The 16,742-nt window shown below is 32.5% G+C and overlaps 1 protein-coding gene across 14 annotated transcripts in view; it reads left to right on the plus strand.

The window, feature by feature from the left end:
• The window catches only part of LOC145664809 (uncharacterized), a 121,451-nt gene that overhangs the window by 64,656 nt on the left and 40,053 nt on the right, over nt 1-16,742 (plus strand). Inside the window, exon 4 of one of the 14 annotated variants that reach the window (XM_081731795.1) lies at nt 1,395-1,414. The exons of the other annotated variants lie outside the window; for them this stretch is intronic. Within the exon in view, the coding sequence (XP_081587921.1) occupies nt 1,395-1,399 (5 nt within the window). The 3' untranslated portion in view covers nt 1,400-1,414. Of the gene's footprint in view, nt 1-1,394; nt 1,415-16,742 lie in introns of those variants that run through there. 14 annotated transcript variants of the gene reach the window in all.

Consider the following 16,742-nt stretch of genomic DNA (forward strand, 5'->3'; position numbering starts at 1 on the left):
TTTGATAGCCAGAGCTGTCTCGTAGGTGAACTAAAAGGGTCATTTGCCTAAGACCGACACCATACGAAGAGACAGGCTGTTTAAGAAAACTAACAATTCATTCCGATTCATTCTTGGAAATAAAAATATTTAGAGATAATGTATCATCTTTTTCTAAGGCACTTTTACAAGTGTTATTATTAATATCGTGAAATGTACGTAACAAATTAACAAAGGTACGTTAAAGATAACTATGATGCGTATCAAATTTAAACTTTAAAACTGCGAAAGTTTGTTAGAAACTTCGTGTGTACTAGATAAGAATTGTATACTATTGAACTCTAAATCTGGTTGTACTATATTCAATAAAACACAACACTGCATATGAGATGGTTCCCACAAATAATTCACTGATAACTTCTTATGTTAAGTTAATAGTGGAGCGATTGGTCCAATCATTATCGCTACAGCGCTGATTACTGATATCATATGACTCTTATCCTAATATCATATAACAATAGCCTATCTTATTCTCACCATTCGTATTAGAGCTGCGTCTGGCAAATGCAGTTTTGAAATCAAATAATAATAATTATAAATACCTAAGAACATACACAAAGCAACAGCGCTTGAATAGACTTAAATTGAAATTACAAAGAAATCCAAAAATATGAGTTGGTATAGTACTTATTTAGACAGTAGGCAACGACTACGGCAAGAAATTCCCTTCTTCCAATGTTAGACCCTCTTGACTAAAATAAATAACACAATGTGATTACAAAAACAACACCAGTCGTAATGGAAATGATTAATTAGTTTTTTGAAATGTGTTATATATGTGAAATTAAATATTTTCAAGTCCTACTAGAACTATTACCTGACAACCTAAATCATTCTTCGGTTAATTTTTACCTTTTAATGAACAAGTGTATTGTGCTGCGTATTGTGAAACAACGATAGATTTGCAAATTATGTGTTTTAATATTAAAGCCGAAAGTGGTAGATCTATAGGGGGATAAAGAGAAAGATAGAACCTGGTTTACAAACGCTGATCCAAGACGATAAAAATTGAAATTGGAAGAATATAACTTTCTAAAGCTTCCAGTTTTTGTGTTAAGTAATTACAAAAATATTACATATTCCTACGATTCTGGTTTCATATATTCATTTTGTTATAATTTGAAATTGATCTCATGACATGTGAAAGGTAGCGAATGCTGTTTAACATATGCCCAGTACAATATTATAATGTTATTGATTGGCTTATTATTATTATTATTTGTAGTAGTAGTAGTACTGTCCTTTTGTGTTAAATACTTAGCGAGATACCTCTGTAATTGATATGGATTGTTCAAGCTAGCATAAAAAAATTCATGATGGAGATATAATTCTCACCTACATCATTCGTCTTACAGTTTAATTTTACCCCAAACCCAGCAAATCGACAGAATTGCCCTGTGAATAGGCATGGCCAAGGAAAAACGGACGAAAAACCGATGAATGATTGAATAACACTACAAGAAGAATATGTTCCCAAAATTCCATCTTGATAGATGTCAGTCGTTGGGGAGCCATGCAACTTCTAATGCTATTGTGAGAATTTGAGTTGCAGATTTCGAAAAGTGTGACGTTCATTGATGATGAAGTTTGCTGCGGTTCAACAAGTTTGCTGCGGTTTGCTTGCACTTTCAACAATACTGACCCAGAAAACATGGATTTCATCCATGACATAGTGTTGCAGAATGAAGACTTGGTGTGTCATATAAATTCTAGGTATTTCGTATAAGAGATTACAACTCCCTCTAATGAAGTGCTGAAGATACGAATTCAGAAGAGCATGAGGAAAATTTTGACGAGAAAGGTTCCCAAATGTGAATGCTGAACACAGTGGGCAGCGACTTGAATATTCTTTCCAGTCGTACTTGTTCCCTTTTCCCCTCGGAGTTACATTGCCGTGAGCAGCAGGTACGATATATCAAAGTGTGGCCCCATCTCACTTTGGTTTTTTCCCGGACAAACTTTTCCATAGGAAAATGTGAGCGAATGCTTCCTTGAGAGCATATAATTTATCTTTATAAAGAGGCTGTTTCGTAAATTCGTAATTAAATATGTTACTTGCATCCATCGCTTTGAACCTGAGACAATACAGGTTTGAAAGCGTTAGAAAATATCTCTCACCCGTATTCCCAAAATATTCATGTGCGATTGTTCAGGGTAGGTGATAGCCAGTGCTTTATGGAACTCTCAGGGCATTCTTATTGTGAAACCATAGTCTTCAAATTTAATCATTTTCAGAAGTTTGGAAAAACAAAGTGTAGCTATATTTTAAATGTTTTTAATCTCTTTTCTGTTATGCATTTGTGTGTCACAAGAGTTTGTCTGATAATGTATGTTAATATAGAAACTCGTATTTACGTGATTGTAAATAAAATTGTATAATCTGTAAACAACTACACAACCGTCGGACAGCATGCTGAAATATATTTCATTTTGGTGTGATGTCAGGGAGATTTTTGGTTCATCAAGATTTTATCAGAGTCCTGGGAGCACGTATGAGATTTCAACCAGATTATAGAAACTGTATTACAGCAAGTCAGCACTTTCCAGTAATACATGTCTCAGATTACTTCCTGAAGAGAGAGTGAAATCGGCAGTGTGATATAGAGGATAGATCTGATATAGAGATCTCAGCAGTAATACAACGAAAACTTCATTTAATAACTAGTAAAATTAACGTGGTAAAAATCTGGGATTAATACTCTGGAAGAAAGCTGAAGCTTAATACGTTGTTTTCATCACCACGTGATTCTACACGGCGTGAAGGTATGTACCTATCAACCATAAACGTCTCTACATTAGCTTAAGACTGACACACACATTCAAATTAATATCTTTCAGATAGAGCTACACAACAACACAATACACACGAAATTCAAAGCTATTATGAATACACGTTTACAAATTCAATGAGTCGATTTCATTTTTATCACTGTTCTGTTTGGCCGTTAAGCAAACAGTGGTTGGCATCCCTAAATCATCAACACCGCTTGCACATCATAAGTGCGTCACAAGGTACTGTTAGTTCCAGATACTAACAGGTAAAATCTGGGTTACATATGAATCTCAAAGAGTTACATTCAACTCAAATTTGATAAAAGATAACGAAGTTTCACAGTACGATAGACTCTGCAACAAATGATGATGCGTGACTATATCTTATTGAGAACTAGTAACACGTTTAAGTGACAAAAATGTGAGATCGCCGTGAAAACCTGAACAACATCGTTCTGATGCACCAATTAAACAAAAGTTCATAGGTGTAACAAAACAGTGCGAAGAAATAAATTGTCTTGCCAAATTTACTACCTCACAACTTTTTTCTATTTCCTTCTTAATAATGATAATGATTTGATTTTGAGTTTAGTTCCTCTTCAGCTGAGAGGCTATATGAGACAAGGACCTACAGCTTAAACTGAGCTCCGACTACATAAGGTCCCGCCAGGAATTGAATCTGGGTGTCCCACACCAAAGACGCGTATAATAATAATAATACCTACGAACATTCACGAGAAAAAAGCACTTGAATAGGCTGACTGATTTTTATTCAAAATGAAGTAACAAAACAAAAAAAAAAAAAATTGTACAGATCAATTGGTGTAAAATTATTAGGAAGAAGACGACGACGACTACATTAGAAAATTCCTCATTTTACATTAAGTTCTCTTCGATAAAATCAACAGTACAGGGCGATTGTAAAAACAGTAATAGTGTAATGATAATATAATTAGTCGATTTCTTGGAAATCCCCTGAAGAGTTTAATACTTCCTAGACCTATCAGGACTATTTAAAGAGAAGCTGTTATTCAGTTCAACATTTTTCCGCTTCCAATGCACAAGTCATCTGCGTTGCGTATTTTGAAACAACGGTAGATTTTCAAATTATTGTTTTGGTATCAGGGGCGGATCCAGAGGGGGGCGATCGGGGCGATCGCCCCCCCCCACACAAGAGGAAACTTTCTTATTTTATATATAAATAAACCCATCCATAACAAGTTTGGAGCTCTTAAAAGTAGCAGTATTACCGCCGACCGCCCCCCCCCAGAAGTCCGTCCTGGATCCGCCCCTGTTTGGTATTAAAACCGAAAATTGTAACTCCCGGTTGCAATAGGGGGGCGGGGTAAGGCCGGAGATAACCCTGTCTTTCAAACTCTGAATCCAAATGAAAGCAATCTCTTTATGTACTACAATTTTAGATCCAACAAGAACAGAATTGAAACTGATAGTTAACTAAGACTTCTACAGCTTCCAGTTTTACTGTAAAAGTAAGAAAATTATTGCTACCATGCTGAATCCAAATAAAGAGACTACTTCTATACTTCTAGCTTTTTATTATCGTTTGTTTTCATGGCAATCAGTGTAGAAATGAAAAATGTATTATCCGTTGTTTGAAGAGAGGAATAAAATTTACGATATTCTATTGTGACAATAATGAACTACGTATGTTTCAGTATTGAGTAAGGTATTAATATGACTTATAGTGTTTTCCTGAATACTAGAACTCGAGATCTGTTTTCAGGATTAGGAAAATCTTACGAATCGCTGCAAGAAGTGACTTACACTAAGGAGAAACTACATTGGGAGATGTAATTGGTAAAAAGCTTCACGCCTGTACGACTTCTTATTTTTCTACAAAGTTAAAAAAATTGTGAATCACTCTCGCGTAAATCATATAAAGGAAAAAGAAATAGCACGACAAGAATAAAAGAAAATTTAAAAAAAAAAAACATAATCAGCCAGTGGGAGTTCGAATCCCACATTACTTAACACGCAGGCCTATCGAAACAGCTGTAAACACCACTGCATTTGCATTACTATATAACGAACTTCTTAACCCTTCTATTTTTTTTCGAGAAGCGTGTGTGTTTTCTTTAACCAAGATGTTTGCAATGGATACAGATTTGTTTTAATAGTATTATATTAAGAAACAGTAGAGGAACAACAATCAATATTTCAGTATTTCAAACAACAATCTGTGACGTTCTCAAGTCTTGTTTCATCACTGCTTCCCCTCCTGTTACGTAGAATATGTTGTTACCAAATTTTAAGGGACTTAGAGAAATATGCATGCGTATTTAAGTTTTGGAGAAGTGTACAATTCTTTTTGAAAAGTTAAAACAGTAAGGAACTTTAAGATCAAGTTTCGGGACAGTCAATTTTAATAGATGTAAATATCGTTCAACAAATTTAAACAAAAAATGCTGTCACATTATCATTGAATTCTGTGATCCGGTTGAATTTAAATCTAGTGCACGGTGTTCTATAAACATATTTGTTAACCTCAATTTTAGATATTTGCTTGAAAATTGAAAAATAAGATTAAATTTACTTAACTGTTGTGAATCATTAAAATACTGTGATTATAACAATTAGTTTGACCTTTGCTCTTGAAATTTATTTGCCAGTCACATAACCAAATGAGGACTTTTTGTTTTCCCAGATCTGTTTACTCTTTAAAACCTGATAAAGTATTAATGAATCTTAAACTACAACACAAGACCAAGTGGTCCTAGTGTTCAGATGCCGAATTAATAATTATATGGTTTGAACTACAGTATACAATTAAAAATAATTCTTCTAATGTAATACTGATAGATACAGTTGAATCTAGTCAACGGTTTATATTAATAAAATCAGATCCTGAGTGTTCAATATAAATTATAATTTGTAGATCAGGTTGGTAAAAATTCAAATGTTTCTTCTACGATAACTTGTGAAGAAATATTGATAACCTACATTTATGATTAATATACCACTTCGTTGCTCATTATAATTTGCACTAATGATTAACATCTCAAATTTGCTTATCCAGGAATTATACGTGTAGCGTTAATAATATATTATTAATATCACATTTATAAGGAATCAGCTACAGTAAACAAGATCGGATTATTTGCGTAACCATGATACAGAAAGTAAAGGTAATTTTCAGTTGCTTGTTCGTGTTTAAAGGGTTTAATTTACATTGCGGCGTGTAGTGGTATCTTGGTAGCACATTTAGAGAATTGGGGTGAACTCCGATATTTTGGTTTGTACAAAACACTATAGATTACATTTATTTTCAAAAGATTATCTCTACTTAAATTTCACATATTTCAATGATGTTTCCTAATTAGCTAGCATTCTTTTTATAGCTACAAGTATAAATGTTTCCTTTAGGTTTTTGTCTCACGGTTATTGACCCTAAGGCTGTTGACAAGTAAACCAAAATTAAATATTTTCATTAATATAAACTTTTAGTAAATGTTAAAAATCCTGAATATTTTTACATATGCCCTACACCAAATTAATCAGAAAATTGTTAGGTGAAATTAGAAAATACTTTACTCTTAGCAGTGAACCTTGTTTATTTTTTAATATAGACAACTATGCTTTTAAAGTTGATAGGTAAAAGATTATTTCTAGATAAAAATATTTTTATAATTCTTTTAGTTTCATTTCCTTGAAAGATTTTTCATTCACCATTTTCCTAGATTTAATTTATAATTTTTTTTTTTTTTTTTTTTTGTAATTTGGAAATTACGAATTAGATTTCTGGGTTGTCGAAATCTAAAGTTATTTAGCCTCTCACATACATGAGGGATTACGTCGTTCGGTAAACACACTATCCAATGAAGAGGAAGGATGGAAGCGGCCTATTACCATTATGTTAGGTACCATCCCGTCATTTGCCTGGTGTGAATGAGGGAAAGCCAGCAAAACTAGGGTTCCCAGGTTTTGTAAACGAAAAACCGGGACACCAATCTCAGGCTATATATAAGGTGAGGGGTCCTACTCATCTGATCAGAATCAATTAAGTGCCCGTCTTTTCCAGATTATTACTCACAATTTTCCAGTTTATTCTATACACAGTTAACAAATGAAGACTCACAAGAAATGTATAAAGAATGTGAAGAAAAGGTAATATAGGCATCCCTTATTGTTGTGTCCGACGGGTCCTAAACATTGCGCCAATTACAATACACCCTATCTTTTATGATTGCAGAGATATTGTTTTCTTTGTAGCTTCATCACCTCAATCAGAAACACTACAATAATGTTGCAAATTTAGCATTTAGGAAAAAAACATTCGAAGTATAAAATAACTAGTAGTTAAAGCCCGTCACCGAGAAAAAAGACGCTCATTTCTATTGAAAGTGATATTTCGAGAAATTATTGTCAAAATATTCTTCTCTTGAATACTTTTTAAAGATATCTTTTTCTTCCCTCTGAAAACAAAACAACCCCATAGGACAAAAGAATGGATGTGATTTTCAACCTCCTTGTTTTTTGTTTGGAATTATTTGGCTACATAAACCCTCCGTTTTAAGTGAGACATACTAGTTTTGTAGGTTGATTTTTGTAGTCTGACGAACGAAAACCGGAAAATAAGCGTCCCAAAAGCATTTTTCGGGACAGTTGATAATTTCACTGAAAATCGGGACTGTCCTGGAAAACCGGGGCTTCCCTAAGCAAAACCCTCACTCAACATGGCTGGCCTGAAAAAGCTGTTACATCTTATCGAATGAGTGTCCAACGGGGAATCGAACCCAAAGAAAAAATATTTATTTCTGAAAAGATTTACAACTCTAAATAAGAGAATCAGTTTAAGCGGTCGGAACGGTTGATTACTTCAGACAATATGGCAGAAACATACAGAAAAATCTTACTGACTCAAGTCCACGTTATTCCCACATATCAGTACTTTCTTGTTCATAGTACACCGTTATAGAATCAACTACCCATTATTATAATCAATTCAAAATTTAGGAATCTGTTTGCACTACACTAATCAAACATTAATAAAGTTACTTTTGCACGTATGAGAATTCAGCATAGCTAATAAACAAAATTATGTACTAATCCAGTGGAAGTAAAACGATTAAGTGTCAATTGGGCAAAGGATCCTTGTGACAATCGTAGCACTCCTTGCAGCCGTTACTCAAAACTGTTACTATTAACAATAAATAATGAAAAAATATTCCGAAGTTGAATATACGATGTAGCAGGCGCTTGTTGAAAAGATGATTCAACGAGTATTTTAAATTACTAATTTCCTAACAAAAGATAATTCAAGCCAAATTACTCTAAAATCCAGGAAATGACCAAATTATTTATTGAAACAAAATACTTTAACAAATCCTAAGAGTATATAATTTATTATTTATATTTTAACTCAACTTTAAAAAAATAATTTACAAACCAATTTAATGCTAATAATAACAATAATAATAATATATTCAACAACAATTGAAAGCTGTTCCAATAGCAAATAAGTCAAACAGAATGAAAATTTAGTTTGACCAACTACACAATTGAATTTGTTTACACACCACGCTTCTTATCTGATTTAATTAATTTCAGACAATTCAAAGTTTGGTTTAATTTTTATTAATTTAAGGTACAGATCTCTGTTCGAAAAAAGCAATAACACAATAAATTGTACCTGTTAAATTCTACCGTAATCCAATTCAATTATCAAGCGTTTTCCGGATATTACTTCGCAGTCAAACTCACTTATTTTTAATCGACAAGAAAGGCAATCAAACAGCCTCTATACATCCTATTCAATCCTATCGCCAAATTAATATAAATTAAGAATCTATTTTAGCTAATAGAACGACTAAAGTAAATTTGTTGTCGACTACTCTATTAACAGGACCTATCAATCAGAAACCTATTTTAATGGAACTAATACTAAATCCTATAGACACCATTTATTTTTATCAAAACGATTCAAAAAACGAATCCCAAGAAAACCCAATTAAAAAATAAATTACATTGTACTTACCAAATTTTACAACTGGGCTTAATGATCCGCTACTACTGCATTGGACACCTCTCAGTAGTACCCAAATGGCTTCAAACAGCGACTTCGGAAGAACCAGGAGAAATTCAAACAAAAATCCTCTAAAATCCAAATATACTCGATTCAAAACTTTGCAGAAACCATTTAAATTACCGAAAGTAATCGACGAACAACTAAGCGAAATTAACTGCGAATTTTTTGTGTAATTCCATTAATCCACTGGGAAATCAGTACCCATTAAATAACTCCGATCCGATCTTTTCAGTTACAATCCTAGATTTCAACTCTCTACCGGGAGTTGCTCGCAACGAAAAGAACGGAGACGGCTGTATTTCACGCGGCTGCGTTCTTGAAGCAGGAGACCTTGAACTAATAGCTCTTTGTTCTTACAATAGCTAGTTGAGAAAATAAAACAAAATATTTTTTATATTCCAATAACTGTCACAATACATACATTGCTATTTTTATTATTTTTATGTTCTTTATCTTTTTTGCAATATTCTATTCATATTCACTTTTATTAATACTTCATAATAGTCATTTTTATTTAGTACCTTTTTAATTTTGTTCTTTTCATCAATCCATTATTCAGCTGGACCATTAGCAGCATACAGTCTGTGAAATTTCCAGTAGCTGTACTGACGGTACCATCGCCACAGACCTACCCTGGAGAGAAAAATTCCACAAGAATTTTTCCATTCCAAAGCAGCACAGGACTCATTATGGTGGCTGAAAACCTCATACAAAAAAGAAAATAATAAGACGCATTAGTGAAGTTTTATAACAATTGTTGCATAAGTATAACATTAACAATTCAATTCCATTCTAAAAATCGGTTTTTTGTTCATTCAAATTTCTAATTAATTCTTCATGAAACATTTAATTTACATCAAAGCTAATATTGTCTCATTTCTAAAACATTTAAAAATCATTTGTTTAATTTCACTTTGAATATTTTACTTTAGATATATATTAGATTGTTTATTGTTTTGCGCAAAGCAATTTAAAATTTAATTTCAAAACATTATTTCTAATTATGACTTCAACAAATTTAGTTAAAACTTTTTAACACATTAAAATATAAAAATGTGTTAATATGTAAAATGTGTGAATTTACTTTTTAAAATCCTTACAATTCAAATACATTTACTGATTAATCTACCTTACTTGACAATTAGTTTTATACTACTAACCAAGAATTTTCGAAAGTCAATTGCTACCGTTGTTTTCATTTCTTATAGGGAAATATTTCTTTATCTCGGAAAGATGAACTCGTCTGAAGTAGTCTCTCGAATTCTCCAAATCAGAAACCAACACTGTGTTCGGAGTCAATCCGAATAATATACTGTCCTCACTTCACACTCAATGACTTCGATACCTTTTCAGACGAGGAAGATTTAATATGAGATTTGATCGAAATGTGATCATCGACATTTACTATTACTGAATCTCTCATTTTAGCAAATAATTTCCTTCTATTCATCCATGACTTCTCCATATTGACAATAGCTCGAGTCCAAATTTCAGTTATTAAAATTCATGATTTCTTGGTTGTTAATTTTCCATCGAGATTCTAGCGGGATGTTAATCAGACGTCCATAAAATTTCGTATGGTATAGACTTTGACCCAGAATGTTCGCAAAGATTGAGAGGGAACTGTAACGCAGGAATAAACCGCGACCATCTGGATTACTTTTCTGAAATAAAAGCACGAAGAGAATATTTCAAGGTTTTCACGGATCTCTGAGATATTTGCCTCAGCGTGGTACGGATTTGTTATATGCTCACCTACCCAAGCCAAAAAGGAATGTCTTAAAGTGATTTGATATAAATACAGATGCATTGTCAGCAGAAATTTACTCTCGTAAACCAAGTCTACTGAACACTTCGAGAAGGTGATTACAAATTGAATGTAAATTTAAATGTCTTAATTTCTCAGAAAAGACAAAATATGAAGAATTATCTACTCCCATCTGGATAAATCTGTATCCATTGGAAGTAGGGAGAGGGCCAGTTATATCGATCATTATATTTTCAAGAACTCTAGTAGCAAATTTTCAAATTAAAGGTCCCATTTTCTTTTGATTATTATCTTTCACAAGTTGACATCTAGGACAAGTTTTAACATAATCCTTCACATCTGCCACTATCGTATCCCACTTACAGCGTCGCATTATCTTTTTTAGTGTACGAAAAATCCTTGAGTGTCCTCCGGTCAAATGTTGATCATGAAAGAATTCAATGATCAATCGCTGCAAATTTCTGGGAATTACAATCGTGTACGGTAACGTTACTGCTCTACTTTTTCTCATTAAAATTCCATTATTCATAGTAAAATTTCTAACATTCCGTATTCAATTCTTTCCATAATGTTTCTCAATTCCTCATCTTCTCTTTGCTAAACCTCGATTGGTTCTTTTATGAGAGAAAAATTCCAGCTATTAGCTATTTTTAAATTTTTCCTCGTAATAGCAAAGTCAACTGGATCGTCCACTTGCACAAACTCAAAGGAATCATAAACACGTGTTACAAATCCGCAACTACATTCTTGGAAGATCCAATATGCTTAATAGTGAAATTAAATTGACAATCTTTCTACTAAAGGCCCATATTTAAGAAGTCGCTTGGAATTTCCAAGTATTCAAAAAGGGCCTTATTATCAGTAAGACGACAGTCATTCACTAGATAGTGGCGAAATTATAGTTTTTACTAAACTAATAAACTTTATTTCGTATATATTTCTGTCGGCCAGCTTCAGTTAATGTTTTACGAAAAAGCAATGGGAATTTATTTATTTATAATAGTCCTCTACAGAGCCAAACTTCATTTACAGAGGAACATATGTATACACACATAATAACATACGAAATACATATATATCTATATACTGAAAGAAATAAAAAATACATGTAAACAAGGAAAAATACAAGTTAAAAACAAATTAAAATATTAATAGTATAAATTTAAAAGAAAATGAAAAATATAAAAAGTAAAAGTCTCCAACATAGGTTCAACTCATAGAGATAACACTTCTTAATTATTTAATTAATCCATACATAACGTTTTTTCAAAATAATTTTGAGTTGAGTTGATTTTGAGTTTAATGTCCCGTTCAGCAGCGAGGCTATATGAGACGTGGACCTACTGATTAACGTGGAATCCGAACCACATGAGCTCCCGCCGGGAATCGAACCCGGGTCTCCCACAAAATAATTTTGAGTATACGCAAAAATAGAGAGATAGGATAACAGAAGTCAAGATCCAAATCTGATGAAACCAGCTGATTGAAATTCTTACAAGCTCTAACTATGAATGTTTCCTGGTGAATTGTAATATGAGATCTCGTTATGTTAAATACTAAATTCTTACGCAATAGTCGTTTCGTTATATTGAAATTAATATATTGGAGCAACTTACAATTATCTGTTACTGAGTTTACTGTCCTGTACAAATATGTTTGTTGAATAAGGAAACGTCTACTGTAAAGAGAATGCATATCAAATTTAAGTAAAAGAAAAGAATAAGAGATCTTATTTTTAGTTGCTGATATATGATACAATTTAAAGATGTTTCAAAAATTTAACTTGTACTTGTTCTATGTTATTTGCTTGTAATTTGTAAATAGGATCCCAAAGAACACAACAGTATTCCAACTTACTTCTAATCATCGCTATAAAAAGATGTTTTAAAGCTTGGATATTATGTAGGTCTCTTGTACTCATTAAAAATCCTAGTGCCCTGTACGACTCTGCAATAATTTTATTTATGTGACATTTAAGTGTAAACTTATGATCTAGTAATATACCTAAGTCATTAACAGAATATACTCTTTTTAACTTTTAACTATTAATCTTATACTCCAAAGATGGACAATTAATTTTATTTGAAAACGTTATAACATTACATTTTTGTTAAAATACAATTTCTGATACACCATTGCAGACAACTATTGATATCTCTTTGTAGTTCATGTCGATCGTTATTCACTTTTATAGCTTTAAATATTTTCATGTCGTCGGCATATAATAAACAATTACTATATTTTACAACATTTGGTAAATCATTAATGAATAATGAAAATAGCAATGGGTCCAAATTTGAACCTTGCGGTATATCTGAATTAGCTACAAAAATAAAATATTTTACAAAATTATAGTTTACAAAATATGTACTATGTCGCAAATAACAGAGATTTTTTATCAAAGAGGTTGAAAATTCCATACTTAGAAACTTATTTATTAAAACCGTGTGATTTAATTTATCAAATCCTTTTTGAAAATCCGTATAAATTACATCTACGTAATATCCATCATTTATAGAACTTGCAATAAATTGAGAAAAAAAGTTAAATTGGTCAAAGTTGAGCGTTCTGGATAAAAACTATGCTGAAAAGGTGAAATGTAGGATTTGACGTGCGAGAAAATTCTATTAAATACAATTTTTTAGAAAATTTTTGAAGGAAATGAAATTAGGGCAATAGGTCTATAATTTTCAATATTCTTAGAGTTTCCTGTTTTTAATATCGGTGTTATTTTACTCAGCTTCCATTTATCCGGAAAGGATTGAGTTTTCAAAATTAAATTGAATATCAAATATAGTGGAACTAATAAAGGTTCAACACAACCTTTAAATAAATATGTGGGAAGTTCATCTGGACCACTACTTCTGCTAGATTTTAATTGCTTTATTGATTGCTGAATTTCATTTTTAGAAATATGTTATTGCTAAGGTATAGCTTATAACTGATTCATAATTTTCATTCAAAGTATATGTGGGTGGGCTAGGATCATAAACGCTGCCAAAATACTTACCGAACCCATTTGTAATTTCTTGAGGTGAATTTAATGAATCATCTTTGTATTGCATTACAGAAATATTAGATTTTCTTTTTCTTTTACTATTCAATAAATTCCAAATTTTTTAAGGGCCGTGTTTGATTATTTCTTCATAAGATTTAACTTAGTTATTATACGCAGTTTTTATCAATTTTTTCGAATGTCTATAAAATTCATTATATTGTACGTCATGATAATTTGAAGCTTTTCTGCGTCTCTTATGATACTCTTTTTAGAACATTAATTATTTCATTATCGAACCAGGGTGGAAATTTTCTTCTATTTCTATTGTTAAACTTGGGTACGTGTGTTTCAATAATTTTATATACTGTATCATAGAAAATATCTACAGCGTCATTTATATTCCTAACGTTTCTTAAAATCATTCAATGTTTGATTCTTTAAGTCTCTATAGATACCACAAAAATCTGCCTTATAATAATTATAAGAAGAGAAGTCACATCTCTTTCGGGTATCCTTATAATTACATGGAATATTAAATACCAACGGTGGGTGATGAACATCAACTGATACCAGAGGTGAGGTACATAACTTTAATTACATCATCACAGCCGCATAAAACCAAATCAAGTGTTCTGTGATTAACATTTAAGACATTATTCGTATTTGTTAACCCTAACAGTGATATAAAATTATTAATTTCTGTGATGAAAATATCATTTGCATTCCCATTTCTTGCAGTGCCGATAAGTGATTAATTTATCATTATACTTGACAAATAAATACTCTATTTTTGAATACAACTCTATAAGTATCAATACTTGTACCAGAAGGTAATAAAGCACAATAACCATTATGCTAATTGCTCATATTACAATTCGTGTACAAACAATTTGTATGCCATCGATACTAGTATCAATAGAATGATCAGTGGTAGAGCGTTCACCTTGGGGTCCTGGGTTCGATCCCAGCCCCCGCCAAGTGAACTTTGTGGTGGACAAACACCGTGTGCATGGGTTTTCTCGGGGCTCTCCCGTTTCCTCACTTTCTTCATTTCACCATTTCATTCATTACTCATCACCGTCTCCTTTAGCGTAAACGGCATAACCGTGGGACGTAAAACAAAGATTTAATTTCATTTTCAGTAGAATAACTATTATATTTGTCTTTAATGGCTGAGATTACACTACCTCTTCTAGTCCCCAACCTCTCCTGTCTATAGATTATATATATGTTATCTAATATTTCATTGTCATAAACATTACTGGTAAGCCAAGTTTCTGTAATAGCTATTAAATCATAATTCTCCGCCAAGACTACCAAATGATAGTCACATGATTTGTTATTAATACTACGCATATTTTGATAAACAGATAAATCATACTCACTAAACATGTCTACTTATGCAAGAGAGCTTGTACATCTGCCATCGAATTCAATGTATATACGCGTCTGTCATTGGCTGATTTTCTAAGCTTAATCTTACAAGCCCAGTGTATCCACACAAACTCATAATTATTTTCAAGCTTCACCTTCCTTGCTTCCTTTAACAAGTTTCGCCTGTAACTAGTAAGGTTCGGATTGACATAGGATTATTAACCTTCAGTATCACGACAGGAAAGATTACGTTTTACCTTTAGTTTTTGAAGGAATGCGTCCCTATCTTGTCTCCGGACAAACTTTACAATTATGCCTGGAATGGAGTTACCTACTGTAGAACTTAATCTATGACAAGTATCTATCCTAGAAGCGTCCAACTTACAATCAAGCTCATTATCTACACCTTTTATTACTTGGGTAACATTTTCGTTATTCGCAACTGGAATACCACGCACTTCCAGTATATTCCTACGACCATACTGGTCCAACTCCTCAATTCTTGACTCCAGTACATCAAGTTGCTTAACTAAATTAACAGTTTCACTTTTCACTTGTTCTACCTGCTCAACATACTTTTTAAGGTCACTATTGTATTGTTTTAGCATCTTGTTATTTTCTTCTATTTTCTCATGAATAAATTCAATCGATTTTCCGAGTTCCACTGTTTTATTCTCCTTTTTTATTGTCTTAATTTCCTTCTGTATTGACAATAAAAGCTGATACACCTCTAATAATGTAGGACATGAATTTTTGGGTGAGTTTTTAGGAGAATCGACACCACCACTTTTCGTCCGAATATTTACACATGTATCACCTCGCCACGGATTATCAGAATTGCGTATTGATTTAACATCCTCCTCTTTCAAATTTGCGCATTTAGAATGACAGATTCTTACAAACAGTAAATCTCACTTTCATATCTTTGTCCAACCTGGAGACGGATTTTGTACAATTTCCACAGACACTCATTTTTATAAAACTAAGATAGTTTCGATTTCTCGATTCCGCTCCAATAATTCTTAATAATTCAAGGTTTGCAACACTGATTTCGACTGTCGTTTGTTTGTTTACATTCCTCGCGAATTCCAGACACGAGTTAATTGCATTATTTTAGTTAATTTTGTATAGATACTGAATAATTATTATTCAATGTAATATTAGTACTTACGTGGTTGTAATATGCCTCATTTCATGCACACACTGCAGGATACCCACTTAAATAACATAATTTCAGGAGCACAACCACAAGCTGCTTATCACTCGAGCATTGTTGACAACTCTTGTGCTGATCTAATTGTAAAACTAGTCTTCCAATGGCTTTCCCTGACCTATCGATATGGACAAAAAAAAACTCCTTCGAGAGATCAGGCGTCTTCAAAATATTTTCAATCAATAATTCCTTCAATTTGTTTAGTTTCCTGGTGTTCATGCGTCCAAACAAAAGGATTTTTGGGCGATTTCAATTCACTAATGGATGCCATCACTTCCAACCCACTAGGAAACCTGCCTAGTAAGATAAAAGGCCACAAATTTTCTGAACACCCTTGTCTCTTACGAGTGGGAGGGATATTCTTAATCGCTGCAATTCTCGATGGACCAAGCTCAATTGTTTCCCATCTGATAAATCCTAGATATTTAATCTTTTTTCTAAAGAAAAGCTTGTCTGGTGAGATAGTAGTCTGGTGTTTTCTTAATCTTTCTAAAACTAATTTAAGTACCCTTTTATGTTCTTCCACCATTTC

The sequence above is a fragment of the Thermobia domestica genome, chromosome 11 (genome assembly GCF_964235325.1).
Source record: "Thermobia domestica chromosome 11, izTheDome1.hap1.1, whole genome shotgun sequence".
Taxonomy (NCBI): Eukaryota; Metazoa; Arthropoda; class Insecta; order Zygentoma; family Lepismatidae; genus Thermobia; species Thermobia domestica.